Genomic DNA, 22850 nt, shown 5'->3' with positions numbered 1-22850 from the left:
TGAGGCGATGCAGCGTCGAACACACAATAACAGCGTTTCTTTGCATTAAATAGAGTAACATATTCGCAGTCTAATTAGTAGAAGCATTATTTGCATTGCCTGACATCGTGCAGTACAGATCATTATTTTATACTTCAGCTACAGGTCAGAATACGTCCAGCGGCTCGCTGCAAGTGGAAGGACCGTCGTAAGCGTGTGGGGCTGCATCACGAAAGAGGGCCTCGGGCCTCTGGTCAGGCTGGAAGGTAAATTCACGGCTGACAAGTACTGCAACATCATCGAGCAAGCTGCACTCCCCCATGCTGCGAATGGCGCTTCCCAGCCACATGACTTCGTATTCCAGCATGACAACTCCCCTGTGCATACTGCAAAAAAAGTTACGTCCCTTCTGCAGCCTTACCAAGTCCTTACTAAGTCAATGCCTGCATGGGCTCTCCGCGGACAGGCTCTGGAGTGCTGTCAAGGCCGAATGGGAGCGTCTGAAGCAAGATGCATCATCTTGTGAATCGTTGTACGCATCCCTTCCTTCTCGAATGGACGCAGTACTAGAGGCAAACGGCGACGTGACCCGATATTGAACAACGTGCACGCGCGGAATATGCTTTTGTTTTTTTTTTCATGCCCAAGAAAATGACGGGAGTTTTTGAGGACGCATTTGATCCCATTTCGTAATAAAAACGTTATAGCAAGCAGCATTCTGAGCGCGTACCCTTAAATGCCTGCCGTAATAACAAAGGCACGTTTGTCCCCGGTAATAACCTGAAGCTTCAAAACACTTTTTCGTGCTGCTAACTTCAGCATCTATTCGTTCCTAAAGTCTCTACAACTGTAGGAGCGCAACACGTTACACACACCAATACATTTGCCCATTGTGTTTATCAGTGTGAATTCCATAAAACGCTGGTTAAAGGCGCTTGTAAATTCTTTGTTCAGTCTACGCACTGCAGCGGCTCGAATCTTCATTAGTGCACATGAAATACGCACTCCACAAGCAAAAATATTCTTTATATAGCTACGCTAGAAAGAGACGTCCATAAAAAAGTCACGTTTCTTTAAACGTCAAAGATATCAATGAGGTAGTATTTTACCTCGCCTAATTCACTTTCAGCTTTGCGACGGCTTTCCATCTGAGCTTGACCATGCAGTCCGCGGCCAACTTTGAGAGCGCGTGGACGGCTGGCTTCGCGGCGATCCGAAACGCCGCAACAGACCGTAGCAGACGGCAAACGAGTGCCGCCCACACAACGCTCACTGCTCCTGCGCGAAACTAGTTGTCGCCGCCGGCCGCCGGTGGCGCCAAGCAGACGACACGCGCTCCGGTGTTCCCTTTAACAGTGGACGCCTGTGTACAGTATGTATCGCTGTAGTGTCTTTTCGTTTCCCGGCCACAAGTTCGGCCAAATAAAGAGTTTCATCTTCGCCACGCTGACTGCCGCCTTCGTCGATGTCACGACCCCGTGACAATATATGTGGCGTTTTTATTGCCAATTATATGGACAGTCTCGGCTGGAAAATGTCCGTCCCTGTCGCCGTCATTCACCGTATATGTATAAGTATGTATATATATAGAAAGGCCACAAAGAAAAATAAGAAATTCTTTCCGACGCACGGAATCGAACGGGCGACCTCGCGCTTTGCAGCCCGCCGCGTTAGACGTTAGGCCACGACAGCACCGTCTCTCAGCCTGCTAACGGCGAGCTATTTATATTTACCATGTAATTCAGCATGCTTTCTTAGTGGCCACATAGATGGCGCGACGTGCGCGCGTGTTGCGCGCTTTAAAGATCGTCGCCCCGCCCCTGCGAACGCCGTTGCTGTTCGCTCTACAGGGCGTCGTCACTTTCGTGCGCTTATCCCAAGGAAAGAAGGGGCGGCCGGTGAGGTGCTTCGCTTCGCTCGCTGCAGCGGCCGCGTTTGCGAAAGGAGCGCGCTGTTCGAACAGAAATAAGTAACAAATGTGACAATTAGTTCGCGCTCGTCTTATGTGTACTTGTTCGTTTGTTTCGTGCGTCCTGCTTTATGTTTGAGCAGTGCGCTTCAAGTGCCGAGCTGTGACGCATTAGTTGGCGCTCGTCCTGTGTGCGTTCTTTTCGTGCGTCCTTTGGGCTCGAGCGACGCACTGGCAATTTCGAGCTGCTTTCCGTTCTTCGCGTTACATTACAATTTATTGCTATCGCAATCATTGCTTCGCCGTTGCGGCGAAACTGACTTTTTTTTTTCAAAAAGGCAAATTCAGAAAGTGAAACTCTGCTAAATTTCATGGAAACGTAAAGCGCGCTTAAGTATCTTTAACTTCTAAAACAGTTGGAATTCAAAAAGGCAATTCCCGATTGTAACGTGAACTCAAAAAGGCAGTTTCTAATCAAAAGTGAGCCAAATGCTTGATCTGTTTCAATTAAACTGAGCCACATTCATTAAACCAGCGCTGCGCCAACAATCGTGACCAAAACAACCAAAATGATCTCATCCAATTTGTTCCATTTGTGTCCTCGTTGTTTGGCTATCGTGTTTACGTTTCACAATTAGTTTTTTTAGGTCGAGTTGACACTTACGGAGGGACATGATGTTGTAGGGCAAGACTCGAATATAAATAGCAAGACGCCGAATTTACTGCTTCTTTTTGCCTCTTGGTATTTCTTTTTGAGGTTAGCGCTACAGTATCATGTCGTTCTTGCGCTCCAAGACGGTATAATTGAAGTAAAAGGTACATGAAATGAAGATATTGGGCGCCGATCTATTCCTTGAAGACGAAGAAGTGATCCGAAACGGCACGGCACAAAACGAGCTCAGAAGAATAGCTGGAGCACTTTCAAGACCCTAAATAGATGCCAACAACAAGAAAACGATGCCACCAGTCCAGAATAGGGTGCCTTTTGCCATAAAGCGTCACTCGCTCTTCACGTCTAGTTATCGCCATTACGCGCATGCGACGAAGGATGGAACCGACGGAAGCACAATGAGGATGTTAATTTTATCGCAACATATTCCTACATCGTACATTCCAATCGTTTTACACTTCTTTTACGAGATAATTCAAGCCCAAATGAAGTATTCCAATGTATAAATACAAAGTTTAATCCTGTTTACCGACGATAGTGGGCTATATAGATTTTAGTCACAATATAGATTTGACTTATTTAGGGGACAGTAACACACTGGCAAAAAATTGTTCGAGCAGGCCTGACCATATTTGCAGTAGCAAAAAAAGTGCGTTTTTCTCAGTTTCAGTAAAGTGCATTTGGCTCTTTTAGAAAAAAATCGCCGCATATTGTAAAGGTTAGTAGTGAGCAAAGCTTGATCATCCTGACTTTTAATTTCATTAAACAGCAAGCAGCCGTGCGCGACAAGTCAAATCTGAACTGATTAATTATATTACCTCGACAATATGATTGATGTATAATAAAAACAGCAGTGGAGCTTGTACGTTTCCTTCCGTGACTCGGGATTTCACAGGCGAATGTGGTGAAAAATGATTATGAATACTGTAAAGGTGTTTATTGGACTGCACACGGAGCAGCGCAATGACGACCGACAAGGCGGAGCACGGACTCCCAGTACGAGCGGAGTTTTTAGAAAAAAACCAAACAGGACGACGCACCGGAAGAGGCTGGAGAGGACGACCCACTGCAGCGTTCCAAGTCTTCGCTACAATTATCTCAGGTACGAAAATAGAGCCGCCTGGCAACCTAACAGCCTGTGACTATCTGCGGGCCATGACGCTCCACGTTGACACTGTCGCGCCCTCGACGACGCATGTCCGAAGATTGTTCAGCGGGTTTGATCAAGTAGTTAACCGGGGATGTACGTTCGACGACACGGTAGAGGGCTTTCGTAGTCGTGCAGTTGTTTTGAAGAGAGACCAGTCGCAGTGGTTTGGACCGAGAGCCATACCAGCACTGCAGGAAGGAACGTGGGCTCACAAGCGGTGGTGCCACCGCGAATGCTCTTCTGCCGCTTTTTGTGATGCGTAGTAAAGTTCCAGGCAAGATCGCGACTCTCTTCAGCAAGTCTGCCTTTGGCAGAAATAGGCGTACACTCAGATTGATCCGATGTGTATGGAAGGAGTGTGTCGATTGTGTGCGACGGGTGCCGGCCGTACGATACGAAGGGTGGCAAACCAGTAGTGCTCCGAGGGGGGTGGTATTGTAGGCGCAGGTGAAGAGGGCAGAATGGCATCCTAATTTGTGCGGTCGGCGACGAAGTGCCTCTAGGGCATGTCGCCTACCGTACGGTTGAGGCACACAGTGAGGCCAGTCTCTGCGGGTGATGAGCAGTGGTTTTCCGGTGACCAACGTGGCACTCTTTGAGAATGGCTTCGACGACTTCCGGCAAGAAGACACGGCCTCGATCGCTGAGCAGCTCTTGGGGTGGACCGTGACCAAGTATGAATCGGTGGAGCAGGAAGGAGGCAACATGGCGCGTTCTATCCGGTTGGAGGGCGGCAGTTTCGGCGTATCGTGTGAGATGGTCAACAGCAACGATAGCTCAGCAGTTACCAGCCGACGGCAGAGAAAGTGGCCCATAGAAATCGATGCCAACGCGCCCAAATGGCCGGTTAGGGCAAGGTGAAGGTTGCAGACCTGGTGGCGAGAGATCCGGTGAAGATTTCTGGCACTGATAGTCGAGGCAGGAGCGAATGAACTTCCGCACGTAGCCGTGCATCCTTCGCCAAGCGTATCGTTGTCGAATGTGGTGGTAAATTTTGTATACTACAGAGTGTGCACACTGCGGATCAGGTGGAACGACTCACATATTTCAAAAGTCAGTCTGCGGAGCACTGTTCAGTCAGTCAGTCTGTGGAGCAATGGCGAAATGGGAGACTAGACGCAACGCCGAGTGGTTGGTGTTGCCGACGGATCAGTGAGCATGTCTATCAGCGAGGCGATCCACTGATACTTGCACTGTTCGGTAGCAGTGGTGAGAAGGTCGATGGAAGAAACAGCAAGGTGAGATACACACTAAAAAATTTGTCAACCATAATGGTTTAATCGGCGTGTCCCCAGGTGAACACACTTCGCCACCTAGTGGGTGCCTAAAAAAGGAGTGGTAATAAGGGGTGCAAAGGTCAGCACCCCTAAGGAAAGTTGCGCAGCATAAAAATTTTAGAGGGTGTAGTGGTTCCACCCTTACCAAGGGGTGCTATTTGATACCAACATCCTATGAAATAGAAGGTGGATAGGTGCTTTAAAATATTTTAAGCGCTCGTCGTGTTACGCTTTTATTGCTTCACCCAAAGAGCAAGAACCTTGGATTGATGCACAACAGCAAATGTATCCAAAAAGGTAGGATGCTCAAGTCTGCAGACCATGCCGGGTGACAGGCCGTATGCTAGCAAATGATATTCGGATTGATGTACCCATAAAACAAGCTACATTGTGAAAACTATGCCTACTTGTACACCCATGCCATTTGTGATGTGCTACATAAGTTTATTTATTTATTTATTTACCCACACTGCATTCAAAATTAGGACTAAGCATGTATTGGACGTTATAAAATGCTAGAAAACAAGCAAAAAATACAAAAACACCACAAAGTATACAAGGAGGAGAACAATAATAAAAATAAAGTCCAGTACTCACGGATTGAAACAGGACAATTTAGGGCTAAGCAACGCACATACTTTCGTTGCCACCATCTTCAGTTCGGGTCATATCGGCATAATTGCGACTCGAACACGTAGATAAGAGCCAATATTATCTTTAGAGATCAGATTTGTCCCGACATAGGGTTATCATCTCGAGCAAGTGCGAGTGCCAGTCGTATTACTAAAAAATATAATGACTCAATTGAATCCGTGAGTAGTGTACTTTACACGAACTTTAAGATGTTCTTTAGTTGCAACTATGAAATATTTAAGCGGTAGTGAGGGAATGCTACCAGAGAGGGAATCCTAAAGCATGTGTAAAAAAGCTGTATGAGCAAACAAAGGTGTTGCGTTGAACACGTGGACAACAACTTTCCTTAGCAAATATGTTGAGGTTACTGTCAGAAATGCCCGAGGGGAAGTTAACATCATGTACAAAATTTTAGAACTTGGATTTTGTATCGCGAGAGTAATGACTTGATGTTTCATGATTGTAGGGCGAGAGTCGGTGAGAAGTTGCGGCTGTAGCTGTGGAAAATGCAACGGATAGGTTTTCGCTGAATATTATCGGGCGAACTTATTTGACAGTGTTTGTATGTGAACCAGACCAGAGATGCATATTCGAGAACAGGGCGAATGAGCGATCTGCACAAAAAAAGCTGTTTAGTATCGCGAGGGGCCTTCCGTAAAGTGCAACGCAAATAACCTAATATTTGAGAGCTTTGCTGTTTATATAATCAACTTCGTTGGCCCGAGAAAGGTGTTGTGATAATATGACTCCTAAATATTTGTACTGCGGAACTCCATTAAGTTGGCTGCCATCTAGAAAACAAGCAAAACACACGGGGTATCGTCTATTGGTAAAACGAACTACGAAGTTCACCAATCATATTCTTTATGTCAAACAAAAAACAGTATTTGGTATTAGATCACTCATCAAATCTCGTCTTTTTTTTTCACTTTAAGCCTTATTGTCTTTATACTTTGCCTTCATACATCGTCACATCACCTATGGCATTATATCATGGGAAAATACATATAACACTCATATTTCGTCCGTACAGCACATTGAGAACCAGGCCATTCCCATTATTACCAACCGTTCATTTTATTGTAATGCTACCCCACTCCTTCAGGCTAACTGTATTCTTACCTTGTCTGGCTTGTTTAATTTTCACTTAATCATAATGTTATTTAAACAACTTAACAAACAGCTTGTGTGTGATTTAATCGATGCTAGTTTACTCACTAACACCAATAGCACCAGATTCGCCCACAGTCACCACCTCCTTTTACCTAAATGTAGTACTAACTATGCCAAAATGACGTCCGCCTTCGCGGTCAATAAATAGTGGAATAACCTGTCCTATACATTAAAATCATAACTAGGTTGACAACGATAATTATTTCTTATGTAAACGGGCATGAAATTGGAAAGCTTTTGCAAATTTAGGTTTTTGTCTTACGGCGTGGTTATATAACTTATTACTACGTTCTTGTGTCGCTTTCAGGATGCTTGTTTTATTGCGATAGCAATTATATGGACAGTCTCGGCTGGATTTTGCCGTCGCCGTCATGCACCGTATATGTATAAGTATGTATATATATATGAAAGGCCCAAAGAAAAATAATTCAGAAAAAGGCTTCCAAAGCGCGGAATGGAACCAGAGACCTCTTGCTCCGCAGCCAGTGGCGCTAACCACTACGCCACGGAACGCAGGTCCGCCACGTAGCTAACGGCGAGCGTTATATACACACCCTTTACCGCTGGACGGACTCAGAGACGGCCTGCGCTTATAAGCGTTTCTTCATTACCAGCGAGATGGCGCTAGGAGCGCGACGGGCGCATTTCAAAGTCGTCGGCGAGCTCGCTCGCTTCTTCTTATATTTGCGCAGGCAGAACCTTGGCCTTCCGCTGTCTGCTCGTGCGCTTTTCTCGTGGTGAGGGTAAGAGGGATGTTTCAAGTTTTCACCGTGATGTCCGCGCTCATGTTACGGAGCGTACGAAAGTCACTCGAGCTCAAGAGACGCCGCTAAACGAACAAACAGAAGATGAGCGCGAACTATTAACTGTCACAGCTCGATACTTGAAGCACCCTAGTTTCCTTCGCTGCTTCGGCCGCCTTTGCAACACGAGCGCTGTTGAAACTGACAGTATCCATTGGCGAGCCTCACTTCGTATAGCATTAGTTTCTTGCTATCGCATTCATTGCTTCGCCCTTGCGGCGAAACTGTGATTTTTTTGTTTATTTGTTGTTCTTTTTCGTACCTTCACTGTTCATTTTCACTTGTGTTGCGTATTTCACATGCTGTTATAATTATTCCTTTTAATGTTATTGTTTACCGAGGGTCCCACTGCAGTCGCTTGACTTTTGGACCCTCGTCTGCATACTAATATCTACGAATTTGGTATTTTGAATGAATAAACTGAACTGAACTGACTATTTTAGCACAATTAGTGTTCATTTCCCACATTTAACACCAGTCGTTAAAACTATCAGTGGTTGCGCTAGACGGTAATGATCATCAACGGAATTTAGATTCATAGGTAACGCAGTAATATGCGTAGTCGGGTTTTAGATGAGGGGCTATGAAGTAAATCATTATTGTACAGTAAAAATAATAAAAGGTCTAGTACGGATTCCCGAACAACGCCAGAAGCGACGTCAACGGGAGAGGATTTCTTTGAATTCATGAAATAAATTCTTAGCCAGAAAGAAGAAAACTGGCTATCCAAGAAACTGGCTAACCAAGGTTATTGAGAATGATGTTTAGTTCTAACAGTAGCTTAGAATGAATCACAGGGTCAAAAGCTTTAGAGAAATCAATAAAAATGGCATCTATTGGGTTACCCACAACGGAATTATAAACGACGTCATGAACGAAATCGATTAATTGCGTTACAGTGGTGTAACTGCGACGGAAACCTTCCTGAGCTGACGTTAGCATAGTGTCACGGGGTCGTGACGTCGACGAAGACCGCAGGCGACGTGTCCGAGATGAAAGTCTTTATTTGGCCGAACTTGTGGCCGAGAAACGGAAAGGTAATTTACAGCAATACACACTTTATGCGCTGATAGCGGCGAACAGAGCGTCCACCGTCGATCAACTGACAAGCGATGAAGCGCGTCGGCATTTAAACATGCGCCGTCGAATATTCCAGCGTTATCGCTGGCTGTCGTGCAAATTCTAGAATAAGCTCGAGTGTGCGCGTCTTGCGCGCAATCTTAACAAAACGATCTACAATGATCGCGAAGCTTCCATCCTTATCCCCTCCCCTGTTTTGCCGGATCGAACCAATAAAGTTGTTCTCTCTCTCTCTCTCGAACAATGAGGCGCGGTTCGCGCAGAGCGTTGCTGACAGTCTTTGTGGCCGAAAACCGAATACAGCAAAAGTGATAAAGAAACGCACGTGGCAATGCCCCCCCTCTGAAAAAGCATCGTCCCGATGCTTAAAACAGAACATGGGAAGGGGGGGGGTGGCCAATACATGCAACAATAAATAACAAGAATAAAGCAACAAAGTACAATAAACAATAAGCACAAGCAAGAAAGTACAATAATAAAGCAAAATGACAGTCCTCAGATTTGCTAACGCGCGTAATATTGTTTGAGGCGCACGACATGGACAACTTCAGGTCGTGCACGGCGCCGCTGAGAGTTCCTAATGCCGTCAGGGACAACTTCGTAGTCAAGTGCGCCGAGGCGTCGAAGTACCCTGTACGGTCCGAAGTATCGTCGAAGAAGCTTCTCACTAAGTCCGCGCCGGCGTATTGGCGTCCATACCCGAACACGGTCACCGGGTTGGTATTCCATGTGGCGTCGTCGAAGGTTGTAGCGGCGGCTGTCAGTCGTCTGCTGGTTCTTGATCCGTAGGCGGGCGAGCTGTCGTGCTTCTTCGGCGCGCTGTAGGTAGGTGGTCACGTCGATGTTTTCCTCGTCGGTCACGTTTGGTAACATGGCGTCGAGCGTCGTTGCCGGGCTTCGCCCGTAGACCAATTTGTATGGCGTCATCTGTGTCGTTTCTTGTACGGCCGTGTTGTACCCGAAGGTCACGTACGGAAGGATGGCGTCCCATGTCTTGTGTTCGACGTCGACGTACATGGCCAGCCTGGCCTTATGGTCTTATTTAGACGCTCGGTGAGGCCATTGGTCTGCGGGTGGTAGGCGGTGGTGCGGCGGTGGCTCGTCTCGCTGCATTTGAAGATCGCCTGAGTTAGATCCGCAGTAAAGGCGGTACCTCTGTCTGTGATGAGGATCTCTGGGGCGCCATGACGCAAGACGATGTGCTCTACGAAGAACTTGGCTACCTCGGCGGCACTGCCTTTGGGTAAGGCCTTTGTCTCGGCGTAGTGGGTGAGGTCGTCAATTGCCTCGACGATCCACTTGTTTCCGGTATTGGACGTCGGGAACGGGCCCAGTAAGTCCATCCCGATTTGCTGGAACGGCCGTCGAGGTGGCTCGATAGGCTGCAGAAGTCCGGCTGGCCTAATGGGCGGTGTCTTGCGTCGCTGACAGTCCCGGCAGGTCTTTACGTAACGGGCGACGTCGGCGGAAAGGCGCGGCCAGTAGTACTTCTCCTGTATTCTTGGTAGCGTGCGAGAAACACCCAGGTGTCCAGACGTCGGGTCATCGTGGAGAGCCTGGAGGACCTCTGGCCGCAATGTCGAGGGTACCACGAGAAGGCAATCGGCTGGAAGCGGTGAGAAGTTCTTCTTTAGGAGAACACCGTTGCGCAAGAAAAACGACGTCAGTCCCCGCGCGAACACCTTCGGAACAACGGTGGTCCTGCCCTCGAGGTAATCCACAAGGCCCTTCAGTTCCGGGTCGGCTCGCTGTCGTTCGGAGAAGTCGTCGGCACTTATGGCTCCCAAGAAGCTGTCATCATCCGGGTCGTCGGACGGTGGTGGGTCGACGGGGCCACGAGACAGGCAGTCAGCGTCGGAATGTTTCCTTCCGGACTTGTACACGACGGTAATGTCAAACTCTTGAAGTCTTAGGCTCCACCTGAAGGGTCCTTCAAGTTAGCTAGCCAACGCAAGGCGTGATGGTCGCTCACAACTTTGAAGGGCCTGCCGTAGAGGTAGGGGCAAAACTTTGAGGTAGCCCAGATGATGGCGAGGCACTCCTTTTCTGTTGTAGAATAGTTGGCCTCTGCCTTAGACAGCGACCGGCTAGCATAACTGATAACCCTTTCTAGTCCACCCGTCTGCTGCACAAGGACGGCGCCGAGTCCTACGCTGCTTGCATCGGTGTGAATCTCCGTATCGGCGTATTCGTCGAAATGCGCAAGTATCGGAGGTGTCTGCAGGCGTCGTTTGAGTTCATGAAATGCTCCGACTTGCGCTGTTTGCCACCTGAATTCGACGTCGGTCTTCGTGAGCTGCGTTAGTGGCTCGGCTATCCGTGAAATGTCTTTGACAAAGCGTCTGTAGTAGGCGCACAAGCCGAGAAATCGGCGCACGGCCTTCTTGTCAGTGGGTGGCGGGAAGGCGGTGATGGCAGCTTTCTGTGGGTCTGGGAGCACTCCAGTCTTGCTGATCACGTGACCCAAAAATAAGAGCTCCTGGTACGCGAAGCGGCACTTTTCTGGCTTCAGGGTGAGCCCGGAGTTCATGATTTCTTGAAGTACAGATTCAAGGCGCTGGAGGTGATTGTCGAAGTTCGACGAAAACACAACGATGTCGTCCAAGTAAACAAGGCAAGTTTGCCACTTCAAGCCAGCTAATACTGTATCCTTGACCCGTTGGAAAGTTGCAGGTGCCGAGCAAAGACCAAAGGGCATGACCCCTTGAACTCGAACAGGCCGTCCGGTGTTATGAAGGCAGTCTTTTCTCGGTCTCTCTCGTCGACTTCGATTTGCCAGTAGCCGGTCTTGAGGTCCATCGAAGAAAAGTACTTCGCGTTGTGGAGTCGATCTAGGGCGTCGTCTATACGTGGGAGGGGGTACACGTCCTTTTTCGTGATTTTGTTCGGGCGATGATAATCGACGCAGAAACGTAGGGTCCCATCTTTCTTCTTCACTAACACCACCGGTGACGCCCACGGACTCTTTGAAGGCTGGATGATGTCGTCGCGTAGCATTTCGTCGACTTGTTTCTTTATGGCCTCACGTTCTCGCGTCGAAACTCTGTACGGGCTGTGACAAAGTGGCCTGGTACTTTCTTCTGTTATGATGCGATGTCTTGCGATCGGTGTCTGCCGAAGTCTGGACGATGATGGAAAGCAGTCCTCGTATTGCAGGAGCAGGGTTTTGAGCTGGTCTTGCTTGACCTTCGGAAGGCTCGGGTTGACGTCGAAAACTGGTTCGGGGCCTCAATTCGTCGAAGCAGATTCGGCAGCATCGAAGAGGGCGAAAGCATTGCTGGCGGCCACACATTCGTCGGTGTAGGTGACCATCGTACCAATGTCGAGGTGCTTATATTCGTGGCTGAAGTTTGTCAGCACTACCTTTGCTTTACCTTCACGCAGCTCGGCCATACCCCTTGCGACGCAAATTTGACGGTTCAGATGTAGGTGCTGATTGCCCTCGATGATGCCTTCAAGGTTCGCAGGTTTTTCGGTTCCGACGGAAATAATGACGCTGGAGCGCGGCGGGATGGTCACCTGCTCTTGTATCACATTCAATGCATGGTTCCCTGGCGTCGCGTGGGATGGGAGTGCTTTGTCTGAGGTTAGGGTTATCGACTCAGACCTCAGGTCGATGACGGCGCCGTGGTCACTTAGGACGTCCATTCCAAGTATCACATCCGTGGAGCAGTTTTGTAGGATTTCAAAGCTCGCAGGACAAGTCCGGTTAGTGATAGTGACTCTCGCCGTGCAGACACTAATCGGCGTTATCAGGTGGCCTCCAGCTGAGGGCGGTGATGTTGTGGCCGTCGATGAGAACGCCGAAGTCGGTAGTCCATCGCCTTGCCTTGCGGTTAGTTCGCTGCGTCGGATCGCGGCTGCCTCTATTCGTTGCGGTGCTTCCATGCTGCGTTGTCAGGTCTTCTTCGGTCCGCGAGGTTTCGTCGGCAGGGCTTCATCTGCTTCGCGTCGTGTTCTGCAGGTCTCGTGGCGTTGTCGTCGTCGGCGGCCGCGGAGAATCTTCGGCATTTCGTCGTACAGCAACCGCACCTGCATCGGTTGCTGCCATTAGTTTCCCGGAGATGGGCTGGGCGACCGGGCCCGGTTTGGGCCAGTGTACTGCCGGCGGTGCGGTGACATGTAGCGGCCGGGGACGGCGAGCGGGAAGGTCGTCGTTTTTGCCACTGTGTTCCGGTGAGGTAGCCGTCGATGTCGCGAGGCCGCTCGCCTGGCTGCGGGCGCGGCGCCTTATCGGCGAATCCGCGTAGACCCATCTGTCGGTACTGGCAGCGGCGGTACGTGTGACCGGCCTCCCCGCAGTGGTAGCAGAGCAGGCGGTTGTCAGGGGCGCGCCAAACGTCGGCCTTCCTCGACTGTCGCTGACGGTGTCAGTGTCTTCTTCGCGACGTGCGCTGGGTTCAGGGCTTGACGGGGGCATCCGGTACATGAACGAGCAGCATCTCCACCAGATGTCACGTGGTCGTGACGTCAACGAAGCGAGCAGTCAGCACGTCAGACATGGAACTCTTTATTTGGCCGAACTTGTGGCCGGGAACCTGAAAATCAAACTACAGCAATACACTGATAGCGGCAAACAGAGCGTCGACCGTCGATAAACTGAGAAGCCGTGAAGCGCGTCGGCATTTATACATGTCAGGAGTCGCCGTTTTCAAGATGAAACTGTTTATTTATCCGAACTTGTGGCCGGGAAATGAGAATTCGAACTACAGCAATACACGCTGTACACTGATAGTGGCAAGGAGGGCGTCGTCCGTCGAAAAACTGACAAGCGGTGAGGCGCGTCGGCATTTACACATATGCCGTCGAATATTCCAGCGCTATCGCTGGTTGTCGCGCAAGTTCTAGAATAAGCTCGAGTGTTCGCGTCTTGCGCGCAATCATAACAGAATAATCTACAATAATCGCGAAGCTACTCTAACAATGAGGCGCGGTTTGAGCTGAGCGTTGCTGACAGTAGGAGTGTGCTTAACTGGGCTGGTTGGTACATGATTAAGGCGAGAGCAAACAGCGCTAAACACGGGACGGAGAAGAAGAAGTACGACATACACAAGCGCTGAACTAACAAGCACTGGTTTATTGCTTGGATATGCAATATATACGGAAGCACTGCGCAGGATAACAACAAAAACACAGTAACTGCGCAATGCGCAAAGAGGGGTGTGAAGTCATCATATTAGAACCGTCGGCAAAACAGGCTGGTTAAGTTTTGGACAACTGACAGTCTTGACGGTGCTGACAGTCTTTGTGGGCGAAAACCGAATATAGGAAAATCGATAATAAGAAACGCATGTGGCAATATTATCATCAAGGCTCTCGAAGAACAAGAGGAAGAGGACTTCTCTTTCGCGCGAGCTGCGCCTGTAGCGGTCGCCTCTGGAACTTTGGTTACGGCGCGGGACATCGCCCCATCTTAAGAACCTGGCAAGCCAGTTCCTGAAATGGAAATCTTTAGCAGTGCTAGTACGAAGTTCTTCCTTAGCTTGTTGAAAGGAGGCCTCGGGACTAGATTGTTTAGATTTACGTAGTCTGCTAACACGGCGTGATAGATGCAATATATCGCGGTTAATCCAAAAAAGTTTCATATTTATTTTTTTAGTATATCAATGGAAGGTATAGACTGATCCTAACAACTCAAAGTAATTAGCAAGACCGTCAACATGACATTCGGTACTGAGCGACACAAAATGATCAAGGCTGTCTGCAAGAGTGCGAATCACAGACGGATCATCCGCCGTTTTCAAATCATGAAATGTGGTGCAAGTGAACCTTTTATGTGGGGTAGGACAGTTTATGTGCACAAGAACTGGGTTATGATGTAAGATCCCTTTCAAGATCTCGTATCTTAACATAAATGAGCAAGTGGTGTGAAGGTGGGGGTGAGGGGAAGGAGGAAGGGGTGGGTAAAGCATGGCATAGCTGTGTATAGTATCATATAGCATGAGGTTGCGAAAGGAGAATCAAGGGGAGAAGGAGAGATGTGTTGGTGAGAAGGATGAAAAGGAAGCGGGGGAGGGCAATGCATAGCATAGTCGTGTATACAATATGACAACGGGGTGCAAAAGGAGCGGGAGCGTTAGAAGAGTGCGCGACTGCATTCCAATCCAATCCAATGCATCAGAAATGACGGTTTCCTTTCCCCAAATGGACGCCGAGCACGCTACACGTTTCGAACGCCAGCGCTTGCTTGCCCGTCAACGCGAGCATCGCCGAAGTGCAGCCGACACACGGCTCTGCACTTCCTACGGCTTTCACTCTGAATGCAACGGCATACATTTTTATATGCACTCGCGAAGCATTTATAATTAACTTGAGCTTCTGTTTTTTTATTAAATAGATACTTTAATATGAAAGCAATAGTTTTCCGTACTTGGCTATTATTTGGGGCGTGTGGAGCTGTGAGCGTTAGTGGGAGTACATTGCAGAACAATTCTGATATACGTGTACAGTATATATATATATATATATATATATATATATATATATATATATATATATATATATATATATATATATATATATATATATATATATATATATATATATATATATATATATATATATACCTGTGCTGCTCTAGGCGAGCATGCGCCCGTGCCTGAGGGCCGCTCTGTCTTTACACTCAGCCACACTGCGATCACGATCATGGAGTGCTCCTAAATGATGGCCTTTCTCTGGCGGTGGTCGTTTCCAGGAGGTCCTGGCCCCTGAACCATCATCGATAGCACTGATGCTTCTGGCGGGCGGCATTGGCTGCCGCGAGGAGGCCGGTCACAGCCACGCTGTGACTTGCTTTGGAAGTCGGGCGATGATTGTTCTGGTGGACGCCATTGGCTATGTCGTGACGGTCGTCGCACGCCTACCATGAGGTTACATCGTCGCTGTTCCGTGCTTCGCTCTAACCCATGTTTGTTCATGTCAGCGGGCTGTGCAGGCACATACTTTCCCAACGAAGGATGCTTGCGAGTTCGGTCAGGCTGCGAGGCCTGACCTTCATGGTGTGGCGCAGTAGCTTCAACACGGCCACCACCGCACTCCGCTGTTCCGTAACTGCAAAGAACAAAGATGTTCTCCGGGGGTTCCGTACCGCGGCCATCCGACCGATGAGCGTAGGGTCCCCCGTAGACAGAGACCACCTCGTGGTGATCCGTACGGCATTCAGGTTGTACACTGGCGGTCAGAATGAACTGCCCATCGTCGTCAACAGAATCGCACACCAGGCGGCTGGAAGGGCCGATGCTGGCTTCATCTTCCGGCGGCACATCGATAACCTCGGCCATGCCGCGGCTTGGAGATTCCCACAAAACAGGCAAATTCTTGATAAATGTGTCCGCTGTAGCCATGGATTTCTTGAGCGACGCACTCACGACACACTCGGCCAATGACTGCCGTGAGGTCGGCAGATGTGCCAGCAGCTGGTCACTGAGGATGCTCTCGTTGATGGACATCTGTGGCTGCGGTCTTTCAACTTGGGAACTTGGGGCCGACAAAATGCTCGGAGTGAAGGAGCGGAGCATTACTCGGCCGCCATCTATGATGAGCTGAACTTCACCAGACAACAGGTAGTCAGCTCCCAAAACCATGTCAGCGTGCAAGTCCTCGAAGACGGGAACCGCGGCAAGGAACTTGTTCCCGGCTTCGGTTTGTATATGCAAATCCAGCGCGCCGACAGGCAGGCCGCCGAGGCCGCGCAGGGGTGCCTCCGACCAAGGCTGGAGGGCGACTGGAGCATGGCGTCGATGTAGCGCAGTACGTGGAGCTTCAGTTTGCACAATAGCCGTAAGCTCACCAATTCCGTCGACGCGGACCTGTACTGTAGGAAGAGGCCGCGTTCGGTATTGGGTGGCTCGATGTCGTGCGTGTGGTGGTGCCACGTCGACTAGCCGGTCACCGAAAGTCGGCTGGAGGTCCTCCCTCTGGACTGGCTGTGAGAAGAAGCCGAGTCCAGTGTTCGTGCGAGAGCAGGATTCCGAACTGTATGTCAATGAGCTGCAGTGCTTAGCTGCAGCCTCGAGGGGGTGCCGCTCTTGAGCTCCGTCCTCGGTATTCGTCTGGTTGAGCACGCACGTGTCATAGCGAATCCGGCCGAAAAGAGTGATGAGCCTGGCACTCCATTCGAGCCAGAACGGTTGCTTCATGCCCTCGTATTTATACCATGCCTCGGCGCCACCACGAAGGCGGTCGATGGCCACCTGCCATTTGTGATTGTCGGGCCAGGTATGCCTAGAACCTAGCGTAATGATTGTCGGCACCCATATATCTGCGTCATCCTGGAAGCCTGGGAACTGTGGTACTTCCGGAAGAGCGGCATATGGTAAGGCGGCCGGGCGGACCCCGGAGCTCAACCACGCCAAGCGGTTGAGCTGTTGTGAAAGTTGCGTGAGGGCACGCAAGGGGTTTGCGCCGCGGTCGGGTGAACCGCCCGATGCGCAAGAAAACACGTCCGCGGAGTATGTGGTCTTAGTACTCGTGGAGGCGAGATCAATAGGCAAGGGAGCGTGGATGACGTCCCTTGGCGGCTCACCCGTTGGTATAGTCCTTGCTATGAGATCCACGCCTTTGGAAGCGTGAACCGCGTTCCCAGAAAGGAGGAGCCCGTGTGTCGTCATGTCGTGAGCGGGCAGCGCGGCGTCCGTCAAGGAAAGTCGAGCCGCCGAGGAGGCCTGGACGCCGTCCCCGGATGGCGTTCGCGGCGCCGGGAGGTTACGAGGTGCCGAGGAGGCATTGACGCCGTCTCCGAACTGTAGTAGATGCGGTGGCAGATAGGCGGGTTCCATCTCCGAGGAAGCGTTGACGGCTTTCCTTGGATGGCGGGTCTGGAACGCCGAAGACGTACGAGCACAGGTAGTGTCTGCCTTAAGGCTTCGTTTCCGACGACTGCGCCATTGTAATGAACGAGACACAGAGACAGCACCCGTTCCTGAACCGGCTGTTCTATTCTCTGACCTCGTTTTCCTGTGCTTCTCTAGGCAAGCATGCGCCCGTGCCTGAGTGCAGATATATATATATATATATATATATATATATATATATATATATATATATATATATATATATATATATGTATGTATAATAGGTATATTACAACGGAGGCGTTGTCAACAGTGATATAAATATTTAATTCCCAACAGTTTCGGGAGGGGTCCTCCCTTCTTCGGGGGATGAGTTAAAACAGATGTCGAAGTTCGGTCTTGCTTCTTGCCGCGTCGCTCTCTCGCCTTCAAGGACATTATATATATATATATATATATATATATATATATATATATATATATATATATATATATATATATATATATATATATATTCTTTTTTCAAAAGAATATTCCTGGCTATCAGATAAAATATATGAGAGGAAGTCACAGTGAAAAACCTAACATTTATTCTGAGCTTTCGGCCGGGGACCGGCCTTTGACAAAGATCGTTGATAAAGGCCGGTCCCCGGCCGAAAGCTCAGAATAAATCTTATGTTTTTCACTGTGACTTCCTCCCATACATTATATATATATATATATATATATATATATATATATATATATATATATATATATATATATATATATATATATATATATATATATATATATATATATATATATATATATATATATATATATATATATATATATATTGTATAAAGGCGATTGATTGAGTGTGTAGCTGGTCGCTGGTCGCGCAATGCACCGAGAACAGTTCGCTAGCTCGAGCCTCTGCTGCAAACTCGATGATGCTGCCTCTGCGCCGGAGTACTTCCTCTTCGTTACAGTTGCCCCGCGGCAAAAAAGGAGCCATCCTGGCGACTAGTCGTCGGCAGGGACCGTAGAACCATGATACGGCTTGAGTCTCTGAACGTGTACAACCTCGCGGTTACGACGCCGCAGGTCAGACGGTGGCGTGAGAGGCTCAATAAGGTAGTTCACTGGAGAAGTCTGTTGTAAAACGCGGCGTGGCCCATCGTACTTAGGAAGAAGTTTGGAAGAGAGCCCTGGTGTGCGATGCGGCACTGACAGCCGCACAAGGGCACCCGGAAGAAAAACGGGAGTCGAGTTCTGGGCATTGCGGATTCCTTTTTGGCGGTTCTGGTCATCAGAGGTAAAGCGGCGGGCCAGCTGGCGACACTCCTCTGCGTGTCTGGCGGCGTCCAAGATCGGCGGGCACTCGGACGTGTCCGGTTGATAGGGCAGAATGGTGTCAATGGTGTGGGAAGGGTGACGACACCTCATCGAGGACGGAAATGATTCGTGAGGAGTTGACCGTCTCGACGTGGCCTAGGCATTCGTGACAAAACAAGGACAGCGGTGATGAGTGATGATTATAAATGGGCATCCTGGTGAAACCTTCGACAAGGTCAAGAGCAGCAAAAGGCAACGGAAAGTCTCGTCGGGTAACGAAGATGTAGGATGGCGTGAAGAAGACCGTCCTGTCGGATATGGCGCTGCACGACACTGGTACGAATGCCCAAGAGCACGGAGGGATGTAGGTGTCGTCATGGGCGACAAGTTTAGCGTAAGATTGAGGGTCGACGGAGGCTGGGTCATCAAGTAAGCATAATTCAACCCCAGCCCGAGCACTGTCGATTACGGCGTTGTGGCGCGACAGAAAGTCCCATCCTAAGATAATGGCATGGGAGAACGATGGAAGAACGATGAACTCTGTCGTCTACAGAACGTCGTGAATGGTCACACGGGCTGTACAGACTGCGGTCGGTTGAACGGGCTAAGCGCTGGCTGTAAGAAGCGACAGTCCGGAGAGAGGCGTCGTGACTTTACAAATTGCGCGGCAAAATCCAGCATGGATGACAGAAACAGTAGCAACGGTATCTACAAGAGCGACTGTAGCGACATCTTCGACAAATACATCAATAACATTGGCAGGACAAGAATGAGGACTTGGGCAAACCGAAACTTGCGCAGTTCTTGCCTCGGGAACTGCGTCGTCTAGTTTCCCTCGTCGGTAGGTGCGGGCCGTCGACGCATAGGAGAAAGGGAGCGACGGCGGGGAGAGGGCGAGGGAAGATGTTCCATTCTGGGGCGGCGATCAGCCTGGTAGCGAGCTTGCGCTGGCGCGGAGGGAGCGTAATGCGCGTTTGAGTCAAATGGGAAGTAGGGCTCTCGGGGGTTGTCATCAGTGGCTTGAACCCGGCGGCGGCAGAGCCTTGCGACGTGTCCGGGGCATCTACATGCGAAGCATATCGGACGATTGTCGAGAGTGCGCCACGGGTTGGCGGCGGCTGTACTGGCCCAGTGAACAGGAGGTGGGTGGTAGTTCAGAGGATGCTGGAATGGTGGTGCAGGTGCTTTGCGAGCGGGCATGGCAGCAACCGCAGCGTATGTGAGTGGAGCATCCACAAGGTTTTGCTCGCGGGCAGCTGGCAGCGCCTCAGCGGCCTCTCCTTGAATGACGCCACGGATATACGATGGTAGTGTTGCGGTAGGCTTCTGAGCGAAGGGCATCAGAAAGAGCTGTCGCGCGACTTCTTCGCGGACAAAGGCTTTGATTTCGGCTATCAGCGACGCGTTGTCGTGGCCGTAGGTCAGAGTCGACAGTGATGCCAAATCGTGTGCAGGAGGACGTCTTGTCAGAGCTCGCTGCTTCCGCAATTCATCATAGCTTTGGCACAAGCTAATATAGTCGTTGACTGTGATCGGGTTCTTCGCCAGCAGCATCTGAAAAGCGTCAGCATCAATCCCTTTCATTATGTGCTTGATTTTTTCAGTTTGCGGCATGACAGCGTTCACGCGTCTGCACAGGTCGACAACGTCATCGATATAGCTGATGAACGTTTCACCTGTCTCTTGTGCGCGTGTGCCAAACGCTGCTCGGCTCGGAGTTTTCGGACGGCGGGTCGGTCGAATACTGCCGTGATTGACGTTTTGAACAGCGGCCATGTTCTGACCTCTCACTCGTGGTTCTTGAACCAAGGACTGGCCACGCCCGCGAGATAGAACGACACGCGTGTTAACTTGTCCGCGTACGTCCATTTGTTTAGAGCGCTCACCCGTTCGTAAGTCGACAGCCAATCTTCAACGTCGTTGTCGCCTGTTCAGCTGAAGATTGGAGGCTCTCGCTGCGGAACAGTGCCAGGACAGGTGGCGATGGAAGCGTCTGCTGGTTGGCGTCCGGCATAGCAGAAGGTAGCCGCCGAGAACGGAGATCCAGGATGGTAGGGGGACAGTAGAGGGAACGTTACCCAGCACGGCTCCACCAGATATAAAGGCGATTTATTGAGTGTGTAGCTGGTCGCGCAATGCACCGAGAACAGTTTGCTAGCTCGAGCCTCTGCTGCACACTCGATGATGCTGCCTCTGCGCCGAAGTACTTTCTCTTCGTTACAACACACACACACACACACACACACACACACACACACACACACACACACACACACACACACACACACACACACACACATATATATATATATATATATATATATATATATATATATACATATATATATATATATATATATATATATATATATATATATATATATATATATATTGCGTCACGCGCAGTCTTATCAGAGAATTAATTCTTCGTGTTGTTTCTTTTCTTCCCGGTGAATCATCCTGGTCGGCAGCTGAGATGAGCCACTCCGTGTACGGCATCCGCAAACGCGTGGCTCCCTTCACACGGCGCCTGCAAGTGGCGAGGCAAGATGAAAAGCGCAAGCGCTCCACACGGCGCCAGCTTAAGGACGTGGCGTCTCCCTTCCGGCGGAAGAAGGCGTTCAGCAAGAAGGAGAGCGCTGCGACGAAGGCGTCCTCCTCCTTCCTCTCGGGACACCAGGGCTCCGGAAGAAGCTCGACTGTACCAGTGGTGGTTGGCAATGCCACTGTCCAGAAATCCGACGCCAAGGCTCATAGCAAGACTTCATCAGGTGGAGCTGCCAACGGTGGGAACAAGAAGTACCACATTATGAAGCGCAGCAGCTACAGTACAGATGACAAGGTGAGAGGCAAAAGTGCTGCGAACGGAATGCGTTCGGCAGCGCAGTTCTCAGTACGAGCCAGTGTGTATACGGACCCATCTGAGAACGCGAAACGTATACCAGTATTCGGTAATTTTACTTATGTAAGCTACCTCCCTACAGAAAGAGAGACATGTGGTACAGTGTGCGCACTAGGAAACTGAATACCACTTTAAAGTATAAACAATATATATAACCTTTAGTCAATGGGTGCGCCAGTAGTTAATCGGCGAAAATTATAAACCATTTACTTTCTACATTCATGGCTTTATGTTATACTGTCATTCCCATACACTCTAAGGCAAAAGAATGTTATAAGGGTGCGTGGTTCGTCCCTTTGCGGACTAATGGGGCTACCACAACTATTAATCCCTTTAAGGACAGTTAGTCCCCACAGGTCAGCTCAATGGACTAACATTTAGTACTCACGTTTACACTTTACCGGGCAACTGCTAGTCCCCACAGTCGCACCTTGCCGGAGGAATGGTCGGTGCACTTCAATACTCCATGCGGATGGTCTTTGCATCCCCATTTAGGATGATCCGTTAATTCCCAGGGATGATTTCCTACAGCTACCCTCCACGAGGCTTAACACTTTTCTCTCGTGTTTCTTTCCGCGGTGAGCAACAAGTGGCGCGGAAAAGCGCACGCGAAAAAAATATTTAGTCAAGCGTGCTTCACTGCTTTCGCAGTCAGTGCGACAACGAAAGACAAAAGTGAGTCAAATGTTTTATTTTTCGATATGCATAGGAAGTTTCTGTTTTCTTTCAGTGAATTCACTGTCAAATGTCAAATACAGGACCAGGCGCGATGTCATATCTCCTAGAATCCTTTTACTGAAGCTGCTTCAACGGAAGCGATAGATTACTGGCATTGCACGCGCCAGCGTGCACAACAGTCTGCCCGCTGTAGACAACAGCTGCGTCCTGCAAAGCACAAAACGACCGCAAATAGCTAGTCCCGCGTGACAGAGAGAATGAAGATGCGCGCACAAGGCAAATACGTGCAAGGTGAAATAAAAACACACGTCTCAAATATGGTATATAAATAGTTTCACCGTGATGTGATACATAACGAAAGACGCATTTCGAGTGGCGTAGCGCAACAGCTCAATTGCGGTAGCCGCAGCCATCTACGTGTCGGCGAGTTTTCTGCGAGCGGCGTCCTAGAGCTGGAGCAAGCCCGTCAGCCGCCGCTGCTGCC

At 49.5% G+C, this 22850-nt stretch overlaps 1 protein-coding gene across 1 annotated transcript in view; it reads left to right on the top strand.

Annotated features, from left to right (window-relative positions):
- The window catches only part of LOC119386420 (uncharacterized), a 254618-nt gene that overhangs the window by 66541 nt on the left and 165227 nt on the right, over positions 1–22850 (top strand). Inside the window, exon 3 of the mRNA XM_037653728.1 lies at positions 21258–21628. Within this exon, the coding sequence (XP_037509656.1) occupies positions 21258–21628 (371 nt within the window). The remainder of the gene's footprint in view (positions 1–21257; positions 21629–22850) is intronic.

This window comes from Rhipicephalus sanguineus, chromosome 3 (assembly GCF_013339695.2).
Source record: "Rhipicephalus sanguineus isolate Rsan-2018 chromosome 3, BIME_Rsan_1.4, whole genome shotgun sequence".
In the NCBI taxonomy this organism is placed as follows: Eukaryota; Metazoa; Arthropoda; class Arachnida; order Ixodida; family Ixodidae; genus Rhipicephalus; species Rhipicephalus sanguineus.
This window is presented reverse-complemented; position numbering and strand designations above follow the sequence as displayed.